General features: G+C 48.1%; 1 protein-coding gene across 4 annotated transcripts in view; it reads left to right on the top strand.

The window, feature by feature from the left end:
• PLXNA4 (plexin A4) overlaps positions 1-24,605 on the top strand; it is a 460,615-nt gene that overhangs the window by 342,963 nt on the left and 93,047 nt on the right. For all 4 annotated transcript variants that reach the window (XM_075081683.1, XM_075081685.1, XM_075081687.1 and 1 more), the window contains 4 exons: positions 1,969-2,122; positions 4,830-4,929; positions 7,197-7,311; positions 23,431-23,631. In XM_075081683.1, coding sequence (XP_074937784.1) covers positions 1,969-2,122; positions 4,830-4,929; positions 7,197-7,311; positions 23,431-23,631 — 570 coding nt within the window. The remainder of the gene's footprint in view (positions 1-1,968; positions 2,123-4,829; positions 4,930-7,196; positions 7,312-23,430; positions 23,632-24,605) is intronic.

Here is a 24,605-nt window from a genome sequence, read left to right as displayed (position 1 = left end):
CTGGTGTCCCAGCCCATCCACAGTCACCAGAGACAGTCTCTTGGCAAATCAGGAAGGGAGCACCAAAAAAGGAACAGCTGTGGTGGTGTCCTTGCTGAGTCTCGCTTGGGTCCTAGCAATGGGTCAATAACATTGAGTTGTTGCCCATGGGGGCAGAGAAGGTATCTGTGTGAACAGACATCTTTTAGACTTTGGGCACTTACAGGCACTTAGAAAATTGTACCTGAGTCTGTCAGTCTGGGGACTTGGAAAATTGAGTCTGTTTCAGTCTAGGGATGCTGCTCTGGGATCTCTGAGAAGATATAGTTGCTGGGGGAAGGCTCTGTTCTTCCCTCATCACAGCAGCTCCAAAGCAGGCATGTGGGATGTAGGACTTCTTGTCTGTTCAGTGTGCACTGGCTCATGATGTTTGTTGCCAAGCACTACTGGTCATCACTGGTGTCATCTTCTGCATGGTGCACCTTCATTCTGCATTGCCCATGCTCAGAGAGAAATATTTGTTAAGCAGAATAGTTTGCCCTTCTCTAACTAGCAGTGTATTAATGAGCAGGGAGAATGGATTTAACCTGAGTGCTAAATCTATCCAAATAACCAAAGCTTTTTCTACTCCTCATCCAAGACAAAAAAATAGCCTTTCCCATTGCCATTCCCATTGCCCGAAAATGAACATACTCTCACAAAGGCTTTATGTCAGCCAAAGCTGAAGCCTGTCTGCCCGGCCTTTCTCCCTGATGGTGCCTAGTGTGAAGAAATAGCTCCAAGCCTTCTGTAAGTGAGAAAAACACAATGTGGGGGAACAGTAAGCATTATGTTATGTTACAATTCTCTCCTGCTTTGTCACCTGGACTGACCTCCTCTGTTCTTTGTGCTGGTAGAAACACTTCAGCATGCATTTGTGTCTCCTTTCAGTGATTGTCACCTCAGATGGGGCCTCAGCTAGCTCATGGAGGAGGCAAGTGTGGAGAGCATATGCATTTGTGCCTGCGTCAAGTGGCTGACTCTAGTGGTTGGTCAGAAAAGCTCTACAATAATAACTAGAAGGTCATCAGCAGGTGCTAGAATGGGGTGCCTCTCTGTGTTTGGAGGTGGTCTAGTAGGTTGGGCAGGACCCTCAAGGATGGAAAGCAGTGATGCAGGACCTTAGCTGGTCAGGTAACTTAGCAGCATGAGGGTCCTTCTCCAGAGAATAAACATGGTGAAAACCAGCCATGAGATTCCTTTCCTCCATGACCGTGGGCAATGACATAACAATGCCAATGGGTGTTGTGAAAGCTAAAACCATGGGCAATTTCTCCTTCACAGCTTTTTTTTTTATGTATGGCAGCCCAATACAGCATGTCCCCAGGGCCAACTGCTTCTTTGGTGGGATGGGTAGGAGAGGTTTGTTGTGCCTCTAGAGACAGTGTTGTTTTGTGGTGGACTGAAGGCTGTAACTAGACTCTCCTTACACAGGAACTTGGTGACAGAGCGCTCCCCCATCTGCTGATGCTAGGAGGGCAGGCCGTAGAGAGTTAGACTGGAGCGCTACAGTTTCTCTGTAGTCTGCAGAGTGCCTCTTGTGAGTAGTAGTCACCTTCCTCAGAAACCGCGTGCTTTGGGGCCACCAAAGCCCTGGTCTTCACAGCTGGCTCCAAAGACTCCCTGCCTAACCTTACACTTGCATGACAGATAGTGAGCACTCCCTCCCCTCCACTGACCCAGCCAGCATTGGGATGCAGTGCAGTTGCCCCTGCATAGCCACGTACCACTTGTGTCGGCATCAGCATCTCATCCCCTTCCCCCTCCACACACATACCCCTCTCCTGAATAGCTGCTTTCTGTTGAAGGAGGATGCTCTCTCTAGCAAGAGGCTCTTTGTCCAACCTCTCCAGTGTAATTCTCTCCTGCTGGACCAGCTCTGTTGTTCGGCTTAGCATTCTCTCTTCTTTTTTTCTGTCTCTTCTTCCTTCCCTCCGTCTTTGCCTGCAGCTGGTCTTGGAGACCTACAATGTCCCCGAGCTGTCAGCAGGAGTCAATTGCACCTTCGAGGACCTTTCAGAGATGGATGGCTTGGTGGTGGGCAGTCAGATCCAATGCATCTCTCCAGCTGCCAAAGAGGTGCCCCAGATCATCACGGAGAACGGTGGGTATCCCACAGCTCCTCCACCTGCACCACGTCTCCCTCCTTTCCTCACCCCACACCCCTGTGTCTCTCCTTCTGCTTTCTGCCAAAGCAGAGTTTGGCTCGTGAGAGCCTGAGGACAGGGTGTGCAATGCACAGGGAGCAGGTGGGACGCTGTGCTGGTGCTTACTGGTGGAGCTGCGCAGCGACACACCGTACCACGAGTTGCGGGAATGTGCGTGTTTATGTGTGCACACGTGTGCAAGCGTTGTGCTGCAATACCAGTACCTGCATTAAGGTGCTTATATGTGTGAGAGTATGTGTTTTCAGACTGCCACCGAGTGGCAGTTGCATATATCTAGCAAAAAACAAGAGATGGATGTGGGATATTCGCTCCCTTTTGCCGAGGCTGGTGTCATACAACCAAGGGAATGAGGGTGTACATGCTCTCAACACATCCCATCCCCTGCAGCAGCCAGAAAGTCCCTCAGACCTGAACGATCCTGTCTGTAATTTATCCTACTCCCATATTTAGACCTGTATGCTTAGTTCCTGGTCTCTGTCCCTGGCCTTTACTGCCTTCTGCTGTTCCAGGTGAGTTACTGGCTCCCTCTTCCAAAGACGCCCATCATAAAAACATACCTTGCCTCCAAGAATGGTCCCCCAACCCACAACTGCCTGCCCTTTTTTGTTTCTCTTTTCTAACAATTTTTCTAGGTACTTTCAAGAGCACATATGGCTCTTTGCAGGGACTAAATAGAAAAAGATTGACCCCGCTGATCACCCCAAGAGGCGCAGAGAGGATGCTGTCATTGTTTTCCTTAGCTTCCTGTGAAAATTTACTGTAAAGTTTGTCTCGGAGGATCCTCAGGCCACAGAATAGGAAGTGACATGAACTGTCACCGTCATCTCTGCTTGCTCCAAGCTGCACACTGCTGCATGTGCTCTCCATTGCTGTCCCAAAACAAGCCCCCAGAGGGCTATTACCATTTTCAGGTCCCACTGAATTATCAGTCATGTTTGCCTACCAAGACAGATGCCAGAAACTATTTCCTCGGTATGGACATCTGTCCCAGGCCAAGCTATAATCAACCAGCAAACAAAAATAGCAGTGAAAGCTGGAGGCAGGACAAGAAAGAGAGATTTATGTGAAGCGTGTTTTTCAGAGAAGCTGGGCACCTGCAGCTTGTATCAACTTCAGCAGCTGGTACTCTGCACCTCTGCAAAGACCAAGTCCTCCATGCATAGTGCCAGAAGCTGGATATGAACCAAAGGATGTGTGGCTCTGTAGCACGTCCGATCCCTGGAGCCATCCAATCCTCACATCCTGTTTTAAAATATATGCAAGACGCTGGCAAAGTTGTTAAATACGAAGCAGTTAACAGAGCTGTCAAAGCCGGCGGCAGCAGATGGGCAGCAGAGTCGAGCACTGGCAGCAAAACATGTTTAGTGAAGTGTGTGGGGTGCGTGTGTGTGCTTGTAGGTGGGCGAGCGTGCACACAGGCGCACGCTGCCGCGAATTGTCAAGTTTGCTTTGGCCTGATTGATTAATGAATCTTTCAGGTGAGGAGGAAAATAATAGAGGTGAAAGGGACAGCCAGGTTGAAGTCTTGAATTAAACGTGGATCCCCTCCCTACCAAATTACTGCAATTACTGCACCCACTCATTACGCACAGCTGATAGGCTCTGAATAGGGCCTTTGGCATTGTGGGAAGAGGTAACAGTTGACTGCCCAGCATGGGAGCAGTGGCAAAGGGAATGAGGAGATGGTGTGTAGGAGCTGAGGTGCAGGTCTTGCAGTGGATGGGTCTGTTATGGAAACAGATTAGTCCTTCTGGAAGTGTGATGGCTTGCGAATGTCCCCCACGTTGAGCTGGGTTCTTTGTAGCCAAAGGCTTGGGTCAATGGACCTTGGGGTGGATGGGGTGAGTGAACCTAGGGGAACTGTTCATGTGGGAATCATCTGCATTTCCCAGGCTGCAGGTAGGGAACCCCTACCCTGACCTCACTGTTACAGTATCTCCTCCTTTGTCATTCCTCCATCCTGCTTTATCAAGATATAACCTCTCTTTGGGGGCAGGATCTGGAGGTGGCCTTTTTCAGGCACCTGAAAACAGCTTGGTTGTCCTGGATATTGGGCCCTATTCAGAAGCATTAAATAATGAGGGTGAGGAGAAAATAGATCTTTCTTTATCCCCTTAGGAAAGCAGGTGTGTTTATCTTTCAGACAGTGTATGCACAGGCCACCAATGTTTGGGGCCAGCAGTCAAATCTTCCACAGGTCCTTTCCTTCTGGGAACATCAAATGAACCTCAAGCAATGAAGAACTGTAAGGACAGTACTCCATTTTAATGATCTCATCATTTCAGCCACCTGCATTGCCTCTCTGAGCTTAGCTTTCCTACTTGATTAATTCAGTCACCAGATCTTTGAAATTAGTGAGGTATGGTCTAGACCTGTCATCATCATCCAGCCCAGACTCTGCTCCCAGGTATGATAATTTCCAGTGGTGAAGACCTACTTCATCACCTCAGTACCATGAGAGGGGGAGATGTATATGTGAAGAACTGGGATCTGGAAGGACTTTATTGAAATTCTTATATCTTCTGAGGATAGAACAGCCAAGGTACTGTGGGATAGCTCCAGGTTTTGACTGATGGAATGGCCAGCAGGGCTTAACTAGGCTAAGAAAGTATTCACACACTGATGCATTTGTTTTTTCCCCAGGAGACCATCACATTGTCCAGCTTCAGCTCAAGTCCAAGGAAACTGGTATGACCTTTGCCAGCACCAGCTTCGTCTTCTACAACTGCAGCGTCCACAACTCGTACGTACATTACCTTTGATATCTGCTTTCCACCCACCCCTGGATCTGCCACAGAACTCACTGCTGACTGGGGCACATGTCCCTCCCAAAGGTGGTTAGGTGTGGAGGTGACCAGGAGTCAGGGTGTGACCAGTGATGCAGGGTCGCTTGGGTGATGGTCAGCATGGTGGGGTCTCTCTGGAAAGACCAAGAGTAGTATAGTGATCATTTGTTCTGCTGATGAGCATCCTCTGCAGGAAGGCATTGCCTTGGGGAGTGGTGCACCCTCATGTGTCCCTCAGGTAGAGGTGCATCACATCAGTGGGAGTTTGCCAGGGAAGGAGTCAAAAGCAAGTCATGACCTCAGCAAATGGCCCCCTCATCTTCCTATTAAGCAGTTGTTTGTGGATGGCAGATCCTGCCCACACACACGCACCTCCCACCCTCCTCCATGCTATCAGTCCCACTGGTAGGAGCCTGCCCCAGACGGTTAGTACGGTCTTGGGCCCTCAGATCTGGAAGGACAGGAGTTGCTGGATCCTGTATGATGTGGACTGAGCAGGGAGCACCCAGCTGATTCCCTCAAGACCATCTTTTCCATCCATTGATCTCTTTTCCTGCCCTGCACCCCATTCCTGTGGGCTTCAGCTGGCATGGAGGACTGCTCAGGAGCTGCCTGCTTGCTTTCTACAACTTTCCGGCAGAAAGGTGCTCCTCCAGCAGGTTGATCTGCCCCTGTGCAAGGCTGAGCAGCTCTGTCCCCACCACTGAGCCACCAGAAGTGCCAAAAGCAGATAATTACTGTGGCTCAGCAATTCACAAGGAAAGGCAAACCTTATTTCTGTGTTCCTGCTGCTTTGACAAACAGTGTCAGAAAGCAAGTGTTGGGGGGAGAGTAGGAGAGATGGTGGTGTTAAATATTTATGGCATGTTTTGGTTTCTTACTTGACAAACTATAATACACTATCCATTTTTAATTCGCTGTATCAGAGCAAGCGCTTTGTTACCAATTTGAAGAACAGCTCGCTGTACCAGAGCTGAAAGTGGATTGGAGTTGAGTGAGGTTTCACAGAGACAAGGGTGAGGATGTGCGTCTGCCTGATGGGCTCCGCCAAGCTCTACTGGAGGCAATTTTTCAACTCCTGCCCATTAAAAAGCCGGTGGTACATAAGGGCCAGGAAAATTTCCCCACCAAGTCCCCTCCACATCCTATAGAGCCTGCAGCTGCACAAAGATCTCCAATACTGTGAGTGACCAGGAGCTGCTAGTATCCACAGCTTGTTTTGTGCAGAGAGCTTGTTATGTCTCAGTTTGGTTGCTGGTGAGCAGAGACTGAATGAAATTTAAGGGAAAAAAAAAGTATGATATAAGTCTAAGTCAGTGCTGTAACACAGTTAGGAGAGGTGTTTGCAGCTCCTACTCTGCAGGGTCTACGTAGCATAGGAGAGCAAAACCTTTTAAGATGGAGGGGATGGCTCTTCTCTACACCCTGAGCAAGTACCCTCTGAGTCTTTTGGTCTCTGCTGAGACAAAGAAAAGAAGAAGAGAGTTAAGTGTTTGCAGGAGTCACATCTCCCTGGACAGATCTCACACTAATAAACATGTGGGACATGGGGAGAAAATTCCCTCCTTCATCCTTGGCTTTCTGACCTGGGTGCATCCCAGTTTGTGTTTGGCCTCTGTATCATGTGTGAGTGGGAGGATTAGCCAGCTGGGACTGCTGGTGCACAGGGACTCCCCTCCATGGGCACCACTCCGCCCGCCAGTCCCTCCCTCGGCCACCTTCCCATGATGTGTTCGCAGCTCCCAGGGCACTGGTGCAGTTGAGTGCGGAGGCAGCAAGGCTGTAGCAGTTTCCACCCGTCCTCGGATCTTGTTTATTTTTGTTACACTCAGGATTCTGTTATGGGCAAAAAAGGACAACACCTCATATATGAAGCTGAGAACTTGTTGATACTCTGATTAAAAGTTGTAACAGGGCAACCAAAATACAATGATGATTATTATTAGTCTAGTTACATTGATATGAATGCAATCTAAATTATCTAATTCGTACGAGACACTTGTGACCGCAGTGACAACCATCTCAGGCCATGGCAAGTCCAGCATCATCCTGAGACCTGACAGTGCTGGGTCAGTGCAAAGCCCATGGCCTTCTGCTAGTGATGGCAAAAGCAATGCTTGCTGGGCTATATTTCCCTCTGAGAAACACTATCAGCCTCAAGGTCTGTCCTGTTGGCTGACGGGACCCAGCTGGCCAAGTCACTACTCTTTCTCTCTATTTCCAGGTGTCTGTCATGCGTGGAGAGCCCTTACCGGTGCCACTGGTGCAAGTACCGCCACGTCTGCACTCATGACCCCAGCTCCTGCTCCTTCCAGGAGGGACGAGTCAAGCTGCCTGAGGTAGGCAGGGGCACAGGATATGCATCGTGTAGGTGGGCTGCTAAAGTCTGATATTGATATTGTGTTTTCACCTGGGTCAGACCAACAGTCCAGGAAGCCTTCTCCACCTCCATTCCCACCCTCTCCCCCTTCTGCTCACTCTCCAGGAGACCCTCACCTTACCCTCTGCAGATCGCTCCTCTTCTCTCTGCTCTACCAGACCCCCACGGAGCTGCCCTCTCCTTCCTACGCACTACAGGAGGTGTGTTACCTCCGAAAGGCATTGCAAGCACCGGGCACCAAGAGACTGGGAGGGATGGGAAACACTGGGCATGCATCTCCTCCAGGAGAGAAGGAAGTTGCCTCTAAGCACATACCCCAGGCTGTTGAGATCTGGGGAGGATTTATGGCCTATGTCCACAGCGTCAAGGGATTTCAGCCGTGCTTTGAGCACTGCTGTGGCTTTGTGGGTTTGGTGCCTAACGGCCAGTGCATCAAAATGCCTCCAGATGAGGCCAGGGAATGCCTCATTGCCAGTCACTGAGCTGAACTGGGCCTTGGGGCTTAATACAGAGCTGGCTGCTGCACTGCAAATGCTGTCTGGCTGATATTGTAACTAATGTGCGCTTGCAGACAAGTGGAGCTTGGGAGAATACAAATGGGAAGCCACTTAATTACTTCCTGGTCAGGAATGGTCTGAAAGCATCCTGGCCTGTCTGGTAAATGCCCTGAGATGGCCTGTTGTTCACCTGGCCCAAGGGACCACCAGTACCCATTGAGAGATCTGATGCCACCGGGCGCAGAGGCAGGTGCTGAAGACTCTGGAAGCGTGTGTCACATTCCGAGGATGAAATCCCCACAGCTCCCTATTCTACCTGCTGGGTCAGCCCATGCCCCAGTTTGCTGGACCAAATGACACACGTGTAGTGTCCTCAGACTCCTATATCATCCTCCATTCCCTCCCACCCCTTCCTTATATACTGCTTGGGATGTCATGTATGTGCTGGTTGAGGTGTCCTGGAGCAGACATCCTGAACTGCTGTGGCATTGGGACAAGCCAGAAACATTCATGAGCATGGAGGTTGCTAGTTCTTCATCTACTAGGTTTCACAATTTGCTGTAAACCTGCGGGAAATCTTGCTAAGGAGCTGGAGGACTTGACATCCTTTGCTTGGTGGTGAAGTGGTGCAGGAAGGCAGCCCAGGGTTCAGCCCTCTGGTAGGCTATCCCAACCAGAGAAGCCCTATCACCTCACATGATGGAGCCTTGGCAGAGTTTGGCCAGTCCTGCTGGCCACAGGTCTCTGTGCATTCCACTTCAGGAACTGGAGGGACCTCAACCTCTTGCTCAGGTGACATTCCCAGGGACACTTTGTCTCAGCTTCCTGCTGTACAATGCCACCACCATTTATGTCCTCTGGTAGACTCCTCTAGTGTGTCTCATGTGCAAAGCACAGGACTTATGTCCCTAGTTCTCACCTCTTCTCTCTTCCAGATCCCTGCCCAAGGTGAAGTGCCCACAAATCAGTGTATCTCCTCCTCTCTCAACCCCTACCACATCCCTGGTGTTTCTGACACTTGGTCCCATCAGAAAGGAGATCATGAGCTCTGTGTCATCCCAGTTCCTTAGGGAAGGGACTGGGGATGGCACAGCCCTTGGTCTTTATCTCTGGCATGGTCTTGATCTGCAGAACTGGGGAGGAGGGGGTGGACTCGTCATCCTCTCAAGGTTTGCCCATTTTAGCACACCTTTTTCATTGCCACTTTATCACCTCTCAGTGGATTTCATTCTGAAAGGTACCATCTTCAGGCTAGGAGACAGCTCCAGTCTGGGGTCTTTGTCTGTCAGTAGAGATTGTTCTTCCTCTCTTCTGTCCCCTTTAACAGAGGATTTCCTGCTGAGCTGCTGATACTCGCCCTCTGATCTTGCAAAGCTGCTCTGTGTGATTTGCATGGCAGCAGGGAGAGGCACAAACCTGACCTTAGAAGATGGCTATTGATCTACAAGGCAATGATAGCATCATGCGACGCATGTATGTTACATTGGTCATTGCTAATGAGGGTGGCGGACCTCTTGATTTCTGCAGCAAAACCAGCTCTGGGCACAAACCTCTTTCCCATGGGAGACAACATTTGGCAGTCAGCTGCCTAGCTCAGGAGCTGGTTTTTCTGTCTGCTGCATGGAAAAAACACTTCTCAGCACTGGAACAACAGGACAAGGTCTGCAAGGATAATGACCTTGTAAAACACCAAAACTTTCAGAGATAGCTTTCTGCCTGACAGTGTGAGAAACGCCCTGTAGCTTCAGGGTCCTTCTCATCGCTGTGTGTTTGTGGCTCTCAAGGACACTAGGGCTGGGGAAGGATGGCATCACAAGTGCATTCTGACAAACGCAGATTTACATTCTCTCCGTGGCCAGAAAGGTTTTGTCAAATGGTACTTTGAACAAATGCTGTGTATATCTCGCACACTTGTCTTGAGAAGCCATCTTCTTACTGACTCATCTCTCTCACTGAAATTTCCACCGTCTGTTTTTCAGTTTCACCTTTAATTCTTTCCTATTCTGTCCCGTACCCATGCCTATTCATTGAGTGGGTTCTTTAAACAATAGAAACTATTTGGTATCTTGAAGCCAAGCCTGGCTCTTCATTGTCCATCCAGCCTTCCACCCACTTCCCAATGACATAACATGACTCAAAAGCTTGACAGGACTGAGGTCCGTTTCCAGCCTTCCCAGTGCCATATTCTGTAGTGCTCTAAACATACCATCACCTTGACTGGGACTATTTTTACTGGCCTTTCATCTCCATCTGCAAGTTCCTTTCCATCCTTTCCTCTACAAACACTTGGACCCCAGGAGGATGAGAACGGGGTGTGTTCGCTCCCATCCAGGCATGAGGACCTGCTACATCAGTAAGTCTTGAGGCTGTACTGATGGGAAACTGTACTACCAGCATGGGATGGTTGGACTATCCCATTTGCAGTCCTTCCATGAGTCTGTTGAGCAGATTAACATGGACAGCTTCCAGGATCGTATGGTCTGATTGCACCAAGAGGCTCCTTGCCAAGGAAACAAATATTGGTGTTACTCTGTCATATGGACCAGCGCCAGAAACTCCCTCCCTCTGTAGTCATCATTGCTGGCATGTCAAACCTGCTCCCCTCCCCTACGCGATGGCCTTTACCTTCTCTTTGCTGATACACCCACCTCCAAGTGATTTTTTCCCCTCTTTGCCTGTACAGCATCTTGCTGTCATGTGGTCTCAGGCTTCCCACTCTCCATATGGCCTGGGCTGCAAATGGACCGACTGAGCTGGTACCCATCACCCCTGGACCAGCCTGGAGCACTTTTAAGGGAGGCTTGTGCCTTTGTGTACATCCAACTCCATCTTTTCCTTGGCACATTTCACAAGTTTCTGGATTCCCATGAGCTCACCTGCCTTCCTTTCAGGTCTTCGTCATGTACTCTGAGAGGATCCTGGGGTTTTTACTTTTTTTTTTTCCTTGTAGTATGAGTTACTGATTAACGCAGAATATAGGATGAATTTGAGACCAATCCAGTGGGAGAACAGAAAGGTCTTGGCCATGACCCACACTGTCCAGAAGGCACAATGATGTTTCTATCTGTATAGCCTGTGATCTACCATCCAAGGGTGTCTTTGAATTGCACAGTGGATAGCTGTGATCAGCCAGCCACAAGCTGGGGCAGGGCAGCTGTCCTACCTCCTCCTGGTAAAACTAAATCAGAGGTGGAGAAAGGAGAGGAAAGTCATGTCCCTCTCTGTCAACAAGAAGCCATGACTTTTTTACCTGTCCCTTGTCAGGTGCTCAGTGAATCAGCTCTGCCCATAATAGAGCTGAATCAACTAGTCTGGGAGCCTTGGGAAAGCCTGTGCTTGCTCCTGGTGAAGAACTCCAGCATGGTCATAAAGCAAGAGTATTTATGATTATGGCACTGAACTCGATCAAATAAGGTTGACGATGTCTCCAGATGATTTGCGGCAGAAATACTTCACCTTGGTGTATAATTTCCCTTTACAGCAGGTTTTTGAAAGCCAGGTCCACTAGTTTGAAATATACTGAGTGACTTCTTGCTTTATAAAGGGGAGCTGATATTATTGCTGTTAAGGGCAGGAAGGGAAAGAATAAGGAAAGAAAAAGACATTTTAATACTGAAGTGGATTGTTGTTGTTTTTTTCCCCTGAGATCGCTGGCGGCAATGGTGGGGAGAATGAGCCTCAAAGATAGAGCGGAGCAGGCCAAGTTTCTGTTTTTTTTTCTTGGCCATCCTGTGCCTGCTTTTGACATTTGGCATTGACCATAGCTGAAGTCATAGTGCAGAATTAACATTGTGCCACAAAGCACTGCATTGCAGACTAACACTCTGTGAAATCAACCCTTACTTACTTGACACAGTCACCAGGTAAGAGAACTCAGTCATTTACTTCTGTAAACGGGTAAGGCAGTCAACAAGTAGTGGAGGGAAACAATTGATCTAAGCATCTCCAGTGTGATAAGAGCTGCAGAAACAGCACCTGCCTCTCCTGATACCTATTACCCAATACAACTGATTGCATCGTCCATCTTGTCGTTGTACAGACCTGCTGTGATCCAGCAGGGGAGTTTTCATGTCAGTGTTTCACAGACATCTGTACAAGGCTGGGTAAGCTGGGGTAGCCTACTTGAGTTGATGGGATAAAGGATTAAGTCTTCTTTTGTGCCTTCTTCTTCTCAAAGATGAACACTATCTTTTTCCAGGCCTTGCAAGGATTTTAGCTTTGTGGGGGGTGGGGGGGAAGAGAGGGGAAAAAAATGGCAAAAGCCAAAAGCAAGCCTAGATAACAAATCTGTTATCTGCTGTGTTTAAAAGATACATAATCATTTAATTACCTTGAAGGAGGTTTTCATCTTTCCCTGTTCAGTCGATTTGTGTGTGTGTGTGTGTTTTTCTTCCTCCCCCAAACAAGCTTTTTATTAAAAGGGTTTTCATCTGCTGCCTAAAAAGAGAACAGAAGAAAAGATCTTGCACCAAAGTGTTTTATGTCGAGTTGTACGTGCTAATGACAGTAAAGCCCACATAAAAGAAACAACTGCTTCAAATATTAATTTGTCAAAAGCGATAGAAAGCCGTGTGAGCTGCATGCTGGCGAGCAGCTGCTGAGGAGCAGAGCGTTGTTTGCCCAGCACTTGCTTGTGCCTCGTGCCGAAGGAAAAGCTGTACTGGTGGCTTCTGCAGTGAAGCGCGCTGATTTAGCTCTGACTGGCCTCTTTCCCTTCTTGAGGATGGGGTTTTTGGGAAGAAGGCACGGGAAAAAAGAAGGCAGGGAGTCATAATGACAGCTCAACCTGAACTGGCAGACATCTAAGAGACATTTGGACAATGCCCTAAATAACACACTTTAACTTTTGGTCAGCCCTGAAGTGGTCAGGGAGTTGGACTAGATGATCATTGTAGGTCCCTTCCAACTGAAAATTGTTCTATTCTATTCTATTCTATTCTATTCTATTCTATTCTATTCTATTCTATTCTATTCTATGATAATGCCCATGTCTCCTCATGAAGGACTTTGTCTGTAGTAAACTCAGCAGCGCCCTTCCCCACCCTGCCAGTGCATCTTCATTTGGCTCAGGGAGGGCTTTGCCCCAAGGTCTCAAAAAACACTCAGGTTTTCAGAGCCCCCAAATGTCCTGCTTTCTCCTCTTCACAAGGTGCAGAAGGAAGGGGCGGTGCCCACCTCCTCCCAAAATGCACCCCAGTGGAAATGTCTGGGTGGCTGCACCGTGGAGGGTGTAGAACCTGCTAGGCCATCAGCATGGTCATCAGGGAGCACGGTCAACTCCTTGCTCCCTTGCGTGGACAAACCTTCTGGTGATGCATCCTCAGCTGTTGCTGTGGCAACTGCTCCGTTTCCCTCCCGCTCCTGTTTCCAGCCGCCCTTAAGCCAGCCAGAGAGGCGGCTGCTGGAAGCACCAGCACAGGCAGGACAGAAAACCCATCTCTGCTCAAATTAATGTATCTCTCATTTCTCAGGGACTCTAATGACAGTTGCAACGAGGCCAATACCAGTGCGCTGAATCCTCCCCTGCTTGTCGATTATCCGCTCACTTATCCTGGCACCTGTCTATCATTAAGGGGAGGGTGTGAGGTGTAGTTTCTATGGCAACTGCAGGCACCCTGCTGCCTTCGAGTGTTGTGAGCAGGCAGGGGGACCGGCAGGAGAGACAAGGGGATCAGGAGCAGCTCTAGACAGGCAGCTGCTGCGGGCAGCAGCAGCCACCCCATGCAGATGAGATCTGGCGTAGCGATGCATGCATTTCATGGCACCTGCTTTTAGGCAGCATGGGGGGTTGGTGTTTATCATCTATTTAGCTCTTAGAAGTGTTTCCAAGCACGTGTGGTGGAGTTCAGTCTTGTCGGGATCCTGTCCAGGTGGAGGCAAGGGTAATCTGGGAGAAGGCTGTAGCTGATGGCTTGGCTGCAGCTGTGGCTCGGGGCTCCTCATGGTTTGGCATTTCAGGCTGTGGCATTTCAGCCCTCATCCACTGTTATAGCCCTTTCCTAGAAACGGAGAAATGGAATATCATGTAGTGGGTACATCCTCTTCAAAGGGGGTCCTTCAGATAATAATAAGAGGAAATTAAACACAGAAACTGCAGGCCAGGCAGAAAGCTTTCCCCTTGTTCACAGGGTCCTGTTAGAGCATGAAAACACTGCTCAGAGGTAGGATAAGGTAGTGTGTGGGCCATGGGTTATATATTCAGCAGGTGACAGTTTTATTCTCCGCTCTGAACTGGCCTGCACACATTCACCTTTCTGTGCCCCTGTTTCTCTCACAACCTCTGCTGATTTGGGTAAGCACTTTCTGCTAAGGGGTGCTTGTACCGTACTTAGTACCTGGAGCAGTGATCTCGCAGTGGTGGCTGTTCACAAGAAGAGCATGTACAAGCAAATTAGATAATTTGCGGTTGTTTCCAAGTCATACTGTCTTGCACTAAGGTGAGGGAAAAAATGGAAAGCCTGTGCACGAAGTGATTTCTTCTGTTAATTTTTTGGGTACCTTTTGTCATCTCTGAGCCTTTCTGCCCCACAGTCATCCAGCTGGCAGGGGAAAAGACTGGTAATTTGTTCAATTTCTGCAGTAACTTTTAGCAGGATTTCTGATTACTATAGCTGAGGATCTGCAGGAAACCTGTCCCGGCACAGGGCAGCTCCATCACGACTCTCCTTGTTGAAACCTCCAACCAAATCACAATGGGAACAGAGAACTGATGAAAAAAGGCCTCCCTGTGAGCAGTTCATGCTACCTTAATACACATCTTGTTTTCTTAGAGCTTAGCTTCTCCAGCCACCATGTGAGTGACTAATCAAGGACCTGTTCATGTAATTTCTAGGAGCAACTCAAGGAGATTAGTTTGAATGGAGATGTAAGAAGCATCTGACACTCAATACCGTGTTCCTGCTAAACGTTACTCGTAACAGTTGGGCTGCTCATCTTTGTAATGCAAGATTGTTTATCCCACAGGATGAAGTGATCTCAGAATGCAACAGGGTAATATTCCTCTGTCCCTGCCAACACAGCACCCTTGAAATAACATTGGGACGAGCTTATGTTGTTTTGATAACCAGGCTATTGATAGCTTGCAATGCCATTGCAATGCCTCGAGTGGCTACAGGACTTTATGACTATCTGGGCATCTGTTAGGACTGCTAGGTTCTGTGTAGCACCCTGCAATTTGAAGGAAAGGTAGATGCTCAAGAGGAGACACAATTCCCCATTCAGATTTAGCCTGGGGCGACCTGGCCCTGAAGCTTTTTTCCATTGTAGCATCAGCTGCAATCACTGCTTTGGGACATGTGAGCCTTTGGGACCCGGCCAAGGAGAAACATTTTCAGGATGTTGAAGCTGCAGATAAAAGGTAATGCTGGAATGTGCCTCCTGCCCTGCTTGGGGCATCTCCAGGAGGCTGAGCCCAGACCCTCCTTCCCCGCCTTGTCTTTGCACATGAGTCCATTTGCTTTGGCTTGGATGCTATCTCATGCTGTCATGGATCTCAGTGAGGGGGAGGGTGACAAGAGCCATGAAACCATTGTCCTGACCTTCCCACTGTGGAAGCCAAAGTATTATGACTCTCTGGGCTTCTGTCCTGGTTTCCGAAGGAAGTGGGATAATGTTGACGTGGCCTGTGTGTGCACCTCCGGTCCATCTGTTACTCTGTCTCCTCTGTTGACTTCTGAACCCACTCGCCATTCCTGCCCTAGTTGGGCCAAAGTCTGGAGCCCTCAGAGATCATGGAATCACATAATCCCAGACTGGTGGGGGCTGGCAGGGACCTCTGGAGCTCACCCCGTCCCACCCCCTGCTGGAGCAGGCACCCCCAGAGCAGGGGCACAGGGCCGCGTCCAGGCGGGGGGTGAATGTCTCCAGGGAAGGGACCCCACAGCCTCTCTGGGCAGCCTGTGCCCCTGCTCTGGCACCCGCACAGCAAAGGGGTTTGGCCTCATGTTCAGGTGGAACTTCCCGTGTTCCAGCTTGTGCCCGTTGCCCCTTGGCCTGGCGTTGGGCACCACTGAAAAGAGCCCGGCCCCGTCCTCCTGACACTCACCCTTCAGGTATTTACAGGCATTGATGAGATCCCCCCTCAGCCTTCTCTTCTCCAGGCTGAACAAGCCCAGGTCTCTCAGCCTTTCCTCACAAGGGAGATGCTCCAGCCCCTGATCACCTTGGCAGCTCTGCGCTGGCCTTGCTCCAGCAGTTCCCTGCCCTTCTTGAACTGGGGGGCCCAGAACTGGACACAGCACTCCAAATATGGTCTTAAATACCAAGTTCCTACTAACTTTGTAAAAATGGGCAGCTTTAAAGGAGAAATAGACTTTTGGTCCTTTCTTAGGAAAGAAGAGCTACAGCTTGGGCTCAAACCTTGTTAGACACCAGAAATCCCGATGTGAGAGTGTTGTCATGTGACTCCCTGTCACTTCTGAGGGAGGCTTGGTTGGAGAATGACCCTTACGCATGTCAAACCCATTTGCTTTGGCTTTGCACAATCCAGTATTTCTATGTGTGTTATTCTGCAGGTTTGTCTTACCTAACCAGGGTTTTCCTTTAAAAAATGACAGACTTTTTCCCAGTAAATATTCAGTTATCTTGTCTCTTGCACATACATCACCCTCCCCAATGCACAAATGCATATTTCTAATGATTTTAAATGCAGGCAGTTATTCAGGAAACACCAGAACTGAGACTGCTTGCATGTCTCCAGTTGCCCCTCTCCTTTGAGCAGATGTACGTGATGACACTATCATCTACTATTTTTTTCACTAGCCCACTCTCTTCATCCAGTGATCAGAAGGCTCCTGCTCTCTGGATCATTACTTTTCCTTCTGAGCGTGTGTCAAAGCAGCAAAGGGCTGAAAGAAAGCTAATGTTGTGTCTCTATTTAAAAAGGATAAATGTGGTACTTGGATAATTATGGCAGCCTGACCTTGATCCTTGTGCAAAAATGGACCGGCTGAGAAAGGCTCTATTAATAAGGAATTAAAGGAGGGTAAAATCATTAATGTTGATCAGCAGAGATGTGTGGACTGACTTCAGAGGCAGAGTAGTCCTAGGTCAGGATCCAGCTCTCACCAGACCTGGGTCATTTCCCAGCACTGCCTGCATGGCCTTGGGGCAGTGACTTTATCCCTGATCAACAGGATTCAGCAGTGAGCCATGTGAAAGAAGTTTGGTTATCTTCATTTAGCTTCTGCTTTTTGAGTATCCAGTCTCTGGTGATCAGCATCAGGTCACTCTCTAGCCTTCTCAGCCAGGGACCCGACAGGTCTCCCTTCTTCCAGCAGCGGTCTCTGTGCAAGCCACCACTGAGGTAGGTGGCTGCTGGAGTGCACAGAGCTTAAACAGGGACAAATCTCTTCCGCAGCCTGAGCACCAGCCTCCAGGCCAACCACCTTTTCCCAGGCACCAGAATCACTTGCAATATCTGATGAAAGAGAGCTGGTATTTGCTCCTGAGTGCATGGAAGACTCTTAAGTAGAAAGGAGCCACCAGAAGTGACAGCGACGCAAGGACTCAATTATTCTTTTGTTGTCTCTGCAGATGTTTACACCTCCCATAAATCCTGTTGCTTTCTTCTCATCAGTTGCCTTTAAGGTTCTGGGCATTTTCTTCATGTATTATTACTTCTTCTGTGCCAATAAATAAGCACACCATCAATCAAACTAACAACATTGTAAACTTAGGAAGTGTAGATAAAATATATGGTGCATTAAAAAATTCTTTGACCGGGTGAGATTTTTTGTAGCTGGTTTGATTGCTGCTGGTGCCGATGTAAATTTGGGGGAAGTATATCCAGAAATTTATGGAGCTTGGAATCCTGCCTACAAAGCATTGACCTGATTCCACTTTATAACCTAATAACGTTCTACGGCACTGTTCGTGTAAATTTTAAATATAATTTTACGATGCTAAGAATTAGTGGTGTAATAATGTAAGGACATCGTGGACTGTAACTCACCCCTTTCCCTCGTGCACTGGGAATGGGGAGCTCATTGCTGCTTCGTTCTCCAGATTATCCTGGGGCTGGAAAGTTGTGCCAGAGCTTAAAAGTGATTCATCAAAGGAACCAGCTCATGAGCCCTGGAGCCCGAAGCCCTCTGTCTGCAACAGTACAGGGTAGCTGTTAAACAAGTGTCTGATTTTGCTTGGGTGGTGTCACAGCCCTGACCTAGGGCGACCGTGCTGAGGTGTGAAAGAGAAGTTCAGGCAACATATTCCAGACAGTCCCTGCTGCTTCTCATCTGCCAACTTGCTGTTTTCCTGCTTTTTATCCAGGTGAAATCAGATTCCTCTATTTTTTTTTTTGTTTGTTTGTTTGACTGTTTCCCCTCTCCTTTTTCTCCTTTCTTCCCTTTCTTTTCTTTCTCTTCCCCTGTTCTGTTTTGGTTTTAATGTTTTTTAATCTAATCTAACTAACCGAGCATCCAGATGCCGTGGTCTCCATATCTTTATAAAGACCAAATCCCTGCCTCTCAAATTTTACCCTCTTGATTTGATTGCAGCACAGAGTGGGAGGGTGAGAAAGCCATAGGGGACACAGGGAAAATGGTACATTGCAGCTCAGCAGAGCATATGAACAAAAGATATATTGTAACTACATAACATGTGAGTAAATAACAATCTGAGTATCATTTCTGTGTGGTCCCAAAAGGCTTGAGTGAGTAAATTACAATCCCCTCTTAGATTCACTTTGTGATCATGTTCCTTCCAGGCAAGGTGTCTTGGATAAGGCACAAAGATGGCTGCTGAGTGAGGGGTAATGAAAACAAAGTCTTAAAAAAACCCTCTGAAGTTAAGGATGAAGAAATGGATTTTGATGGCAGGGGAAAAGGGGAACTGGGTGCTTTGAGATGAGTAGTGGAGGAATTGGTGGTGGTGGCTATGTCTGGTCCTGAACGAAGATTGTTCCTACTCTTCTGGGAAAGGAAGGGTGAAAATCCATTGCTGAGAGTTGAGTTTATTGTGCCACGCATGCCTACAATGCATTCAGCGATAGGTGAGCTCTAGTTCCCTTCTGTAGAAAGTGGAGATCCACTCAGTGCTACCGGGGAACAGTATGAAAGAAAAGTAAGAAGGATTCCATCACCTGAATGCTCTGGATGACAAGAGATGCACATGGGAAGAGAACTGGGACACTGATGTAAGGCAGAGACTGTTGATATGTGGATGGATCATTGCATTAAACCTTCAGGGATGTTTTGCCTGTTCTCATGTAGGATGCCTGCCGTTCAAAGGAGGTCAGACCCATTTTCTTTTGGAAAATGGAAAACACTTTGATGAGACTTGGGCTAATGATCCTGGCTATAAACAGTGATGAAGAGTTAAACTGTACAAAATAAGGTTAGAAGAAAACCCTGCAATATCACAAGACTGTGAAGAGTCCCTACATGTTTCATCCCAAGGAGAGGGTGATAACTCGGAGCATCTGGTCAGTCTCCAGCTTATACAGAAAAAGAGCATGGTGAAATCTTCCTGAAACGTATATGTATGAAGCACCATAAAGGAACCAAACTAATTAGGTCAGGGCCAAAACCACATAGCCTCAGAGAGGTTTCCTTGCCCTCTTTACCAGAATTCCCGTGACGGCTCTCACTGGGGACTCACTAAGGTACAGCTGTGATGAGGGCCATAACACATATGTGAGAGAAAAGGAGAGAAAGAGTTCTTATATTTGTAAGACTTCATTATTTTTGCAAGCTACAGCAAAACACATTTGCAGGCATTCTACAAGGAGTTATAAATAAAGAAAATTAAACTACCATCGACCCAATGTGTACAGCCCATTTCAGGCAGTGTTTTCACTGCAAAAGCTCTCTGACTTGATAACTGGCAAAATTTGGTGGTTTGAGGTGTGCATCGCTGCTGATACGAGTAATTGGCAAGGGTGGAGGATATAATTTTAAAGAGACTGACTCATTTGAAAGCATTAAGGACTAGAATGAACCTACACACACAAAATGAATCAACAAGAGTCTGCTTTCAGTTGTGTTGCCCTGGTACAGATTAAACTGGATTTTAGCTCCTCTGGAATCTGAACCAGCTCCCCTTAGAGTTGGAGGAAAGTCTTAATTTATTACGTACCAAAGAAAAAAGGGATGGGGTTGTACCCTTTCTTGGTACCGTTGTTGGCAGTAGATGTTTTATTTTCCCCTACATCATGTGAAAACCATGTTTTTCCAACCTAAGGGATGTCCATTGCAGAGGAAGGGTGAAGAGAAACTGCCTCTGCTGGAAAATGCCCAAGATAACTCTTTTTTAAGGACCTTTCAGCTTGGGTCCTGCTGCAGGGTCTGCTTGGAGCAGGTTGATGTTTTACCCTCAAAAATGCAAACCCGACCAGGCACCCAAAGCTTGACGCAGGTTGCAAAATGAGTACTACGTTTGAATGCGAACCCAGAGCCTCGTCCAAGGTCTGAGGTTTTATGCAGTACATCACCCAATGAAATTGCCTTCCCCCCACCCCCGTTTCAATTAGAAAGAACATTAGGTCAATCAGATAAAGCCACATTGGGAGGATTTCCTCTTTATGGTGCTTGCCTCTTCAATTATCTATAATGAACTTCCTCACAGCACTGCAAAGCTTTTTATATGCAAACGAATCCTGTTTTGGGGCTGCCGCAATCACTGCTTGTTAATGAACTTGAAACAAGTGTTATCAGAAAGGTTACAGCACCAGTGGTGGAGGGGGACGGGATAAAGCTAGACAAGAAAGACCAGCCAGAAGAGCTGGGATTGGCCTGCAGGTAAAATAGTGGACTATCTCCAACCCCCATCCTCCAGCCCCCTTTAGAGGCTTTTCTATTTGACAGGCATCAAGCAAAATGCCCACTCTTGGGAAATGGCTGCTCAGCAGCAGATAGAGATTTGCCATCCTCCTGTCCCACTGATTTGCTCTGCCAATGCATCCCTCTCTCAACTCCTATAGCTGGGGAGGAAAAAAAATGAAGAAGATGTTGCCAAGGTCTTTTCTTATGTCAGGAGAGAGAGAGAGGGAGCCAATTCAGAGGCCTCAGGACATGTTGCACAGGTGAAGGGGAAGATTCAGGAGTTGTTGAAGCCATGCAGTCCCAGACGGTATTTACATATGGTATCTGCTGGTGTGATCAGAACTGGAAACTCTCACTCATGTTTTAATATTGCCTGGACCACCTCCTTCCCCTGCCCTCTGGGTTTTTATAGGCCTAAGTCACCCAGGATTAAATTATGCCTCCCTTTCTCGTGCTGAGTAGCTACTTAACCCTGCAGCTAGCCTTAAGGCTGGTGTGCCTTGATAGAGTAGGACTGTTGGACTCAAGGCTGAAAAGACTTTCTAGACTGTCAAGGCTTGCCCTTTTGTCAAGACAAACAATTCTATGACACTTTAACCATCTAGTTTCAGCATTAGTAGTTCCTTGGGTACATTTCATTATGGGACAGGACAACAGCAAGAGCAGAGAGTGTTGCAACGTGATGTAGTTTCTCAAGCACTCTTTGGGAGTCAGACACAGCCTCTTTCCACACTGGCTGTGTCTTGTGCATGATGGGGCATAAGGCAAATTCCACCGCTCATACGCTCAGCTTCCTGGAGCCTCCTCACATGTGTCTACTTGTTGAAGTGCTGCTCAGCACCAGGATCTCCAAGACTGCAGAGAATCCCAGTGGTAAAGCTCATCATTCCCATGAGGTACCACATGGACTTGCCACCTCCAATCCTTATACCAGCCAGCCAGGATAATGTGATGGCCTATTAAAACTCAGTCCTTGGTGGCACATGTTAAGCTAGGCCTTGTGCCAGCCAGTTGGTGTAGCCATATTGCCACCAGACCCAAGATGGTTCACCTCCATCCAGCTCCAGTGACTGCATGCTTGGCTGTCCTGCTTCTGCTGTTAGCCTGGGCAAAGCCAACTGAAGTCAATCAGCAGCTGTTAAGTACTTACACCATTAGCATGACCCTCTAAGCGCAGATGAGAAATCAGATTACCCCAAAGGGCTCTTCAGCCTGGCATCCCTTCTGGGACAGACAGACACTCTTTGGGGACTGAGGAAAGCTTCTGGACTTCACTGCAGTGACGTGTTGGGTGACTACTGGATTTTCTTCCTGCCCCTGGCCATGGGTTGGCTCACACCCGCAGTGTGGCGACTGATGGCTCTTGTAATTTTGTTCCTGGTTGGTGTAACTGCAGATGTTACACATCTAATCCACTTCTTCATCTTCCTAGGCTATTTGCTTCGGTAAGATGCTTCTACCATCTGCTCTAACAAGCTCCCAGGCTCTCATAAGCCATAAATTCCAGTTTTGAGCCTTTCAGTCCCTTTCCCTACTTCCCAACCCTGGATCAGTCGTTTCCCTCCTGCCATCCCTTGTCCACACCTACAGATTAAACTTGCACCTCTTTATGTAAGCTCCTTGTCTCTGCTTGCACTGACTGGGCCCAGCTTTAACATTGGGCAGAACACGCTGAAATGGTGTTGGTGTCTAGACTGGACAGGGTGGCTGCACCATGGTGCTCTACAGAGAGCAGGCAGTGTGCCAAATACAGTGCAGAGAATAAAAAGAGGGGGCAGGCTTTGTCTTGGCATCTAGGGGTTGAAAAGACTTAAGAGAGGGGACAGCCAGGCACTCATGAGTGATCAAGACAAGCGTGGTCTGTGCATATAGCATACTTACATTTTGTAGCCTGTTGTAGTGTTCTTTTAATGGATCCCATTTTATATCAAACTGCCTTGGATTAGCCAGGGGAAGGCTGCAGTAATTTCCTAAAGAGTTGATAGCCTCCTAGAATACATGAATTGGACAGCTTGCAGTTGTCTGATTCTACTATGATGAAGCAGTGCGTTGCTACTCTAGCTAAAGCTGTGCAAATTAATGAGACTCTGAATGAAGCCTTCTGCATCGCAACTTTGGGCACCCAGATCTCTACCATTGCGAGGGACCCACCAAGAGGCACTGAATTAGCAACATCCACCTTGTATTGCTCCTTTTGTGAAACGGTGGCAAGCCTTTCCAAAGGATCCCCACACACTGTGTAACAGTTATTTCTTGGGAGCTGGATTCATCTGTAATAAATATTTTGTCCCCTTCTAAGCCAAAACAAACTCTTTTTTTAACAGCCCAGACTGTAGTTTACAACGTGTCTTGCTGGAGCTAGCTGAAGCTGTTCCTTTTGTACAATGGTGCATTGGCTGTTGGGGAGGTGAGGAATTGTGCTCAGATTTTGCTTTATTCACTTCTAGTGTCATGGCACTGTGACAGGGCTAAGTCCCTGGAGGGGACATGATTGCTTTCCCACTACACGATTAATGGAGCAGGTATTAAAAAGCACCAGAGGTAGTTTCCTTGAGTTCTGAAGGTTGAAAGTCTGTAGTGGGAACAAGGGAAATAGGAAAGGATGGTCTGTGAAATAAATCCTTCCTCACCTGTTTAGCTGAGCCTTCCCAGTAATGCTCCTTGAATATCTTTTAATAGGCCGAGGCCCAGGGAGATACAAAGGTTTTGTAATCGGTTGAAGCGAAGCGTAAAGCGGGAAGGTTGAGAAGCATCAGAGGACTCCACCTGGGGCTGGGAAACCCATGGGCTGATTTGACACATTGTCTTCTCTCTCCCTAGGACTGTCCCCAGCTGCTGCAGGCAGAGAAGATCCTGGTGCCAGTGGAAGTGATCAAGCCGATCACGCTGAAGGCCAAGAACCTGCCCCAGCCACAGTCGGGCCAGCGAGGCTATGAGTGCATCTTGAACATCCAGGGCAATGAGCAGCGGGTGCCTGCCTTGAGGTTCAACAGCTCCAGCGTGCAGTGCCAGAACACTTCGGTGAGCAAGCCCTGCGTGCTCGGGAGAGGTGCAGGGGTCAAGGGAGACCAGGAATACCTCCAGCACTGTCCCAAGGGGATCTGGCGTTGTGTTGTAGCCATTTTTACCTTATTGTCTACCCAATTCCAGCCACAGTCAAGGAAAGGCTGGTTGGTAGCTTGTAGGCTACCATTTTTGTTACCATAGGGGGGCAACCTCTTTAGCAAGGCCTGTTATGACAGGACAAGGGGGAATGGATTTAAACTAAAGGAGGGGAGGTTTAGACTGGATATAAGGAAAAATTTTTTATTATGAGGGTGGCAAACCACTGGCCCAGGTTGCCCAGAGAGGTGGTGGATGCCTCATCCCTGGAAACATCCAAGGTCAGGTTGGATGGGGCCCTGAGAAACCTGATCTAGCAGAAGATGTGCCCGCTCACTGCAGGGGGTTAGTCTAGATGACCTTTAAAGGACCCTTCCAACCTAAACCATTCTGTGATTCTCTGATTTTTGCTCTTTACGTTGGTTGGTGTCACCACACAGTAGTTGCTTCTGCCCTTGGATCCCAACATTTGGTCGTGCTGGAGCACCTTAGCCATGACCCATAGGCAATATTATCACCTTAACCTGCCCATATACTCACAATGCCGCATCCTTGTGTGCATTCAGAAGGGTTTCTGAAGGGACAGGTGTTTATGTCAACACTTAGAGTTAGGGTTATTATGTGGGGTTTTGGTGACAGGGGTTATAAAACCCCATATAAACAGTCTGACATGCCACCATGTAATGGGGCCAAAGAGGGGGACATGCTGAAGGCTTGCGTCCAGCCTTCCTCCCCCCATTGACTCATGGCATGATCTTTGGTTAGTCCCTTTGACTTTGCCCACTCCCATTCCCCATCTGAGGTGCAGGGCCGGTAACCCCCCTCCCAGGGAACCTGTGTGGGTCATGGTGGTGTTGTCACTGCAGCAACACCAGTCTTGGGGTCAAACACTG

This window comes from Phalacrocorax aristotelis, chromosome 1 (genome assembly GCF_949628215.1).
Source record: "Phalacrocorax aristotelis chromosome 1, bGulAri2.1, whole genome shotgun sequence".
Lineage (NCBI taxonomy): Eukaryota > Metazoa > Chordata > Aves > Suliformes > Phalacrocoracidae > Phalacrocorax > Phalacrocorax aristotelis.
This window is presented reverse-complemented; position numbering and strand designations above follow the sequence as displayed.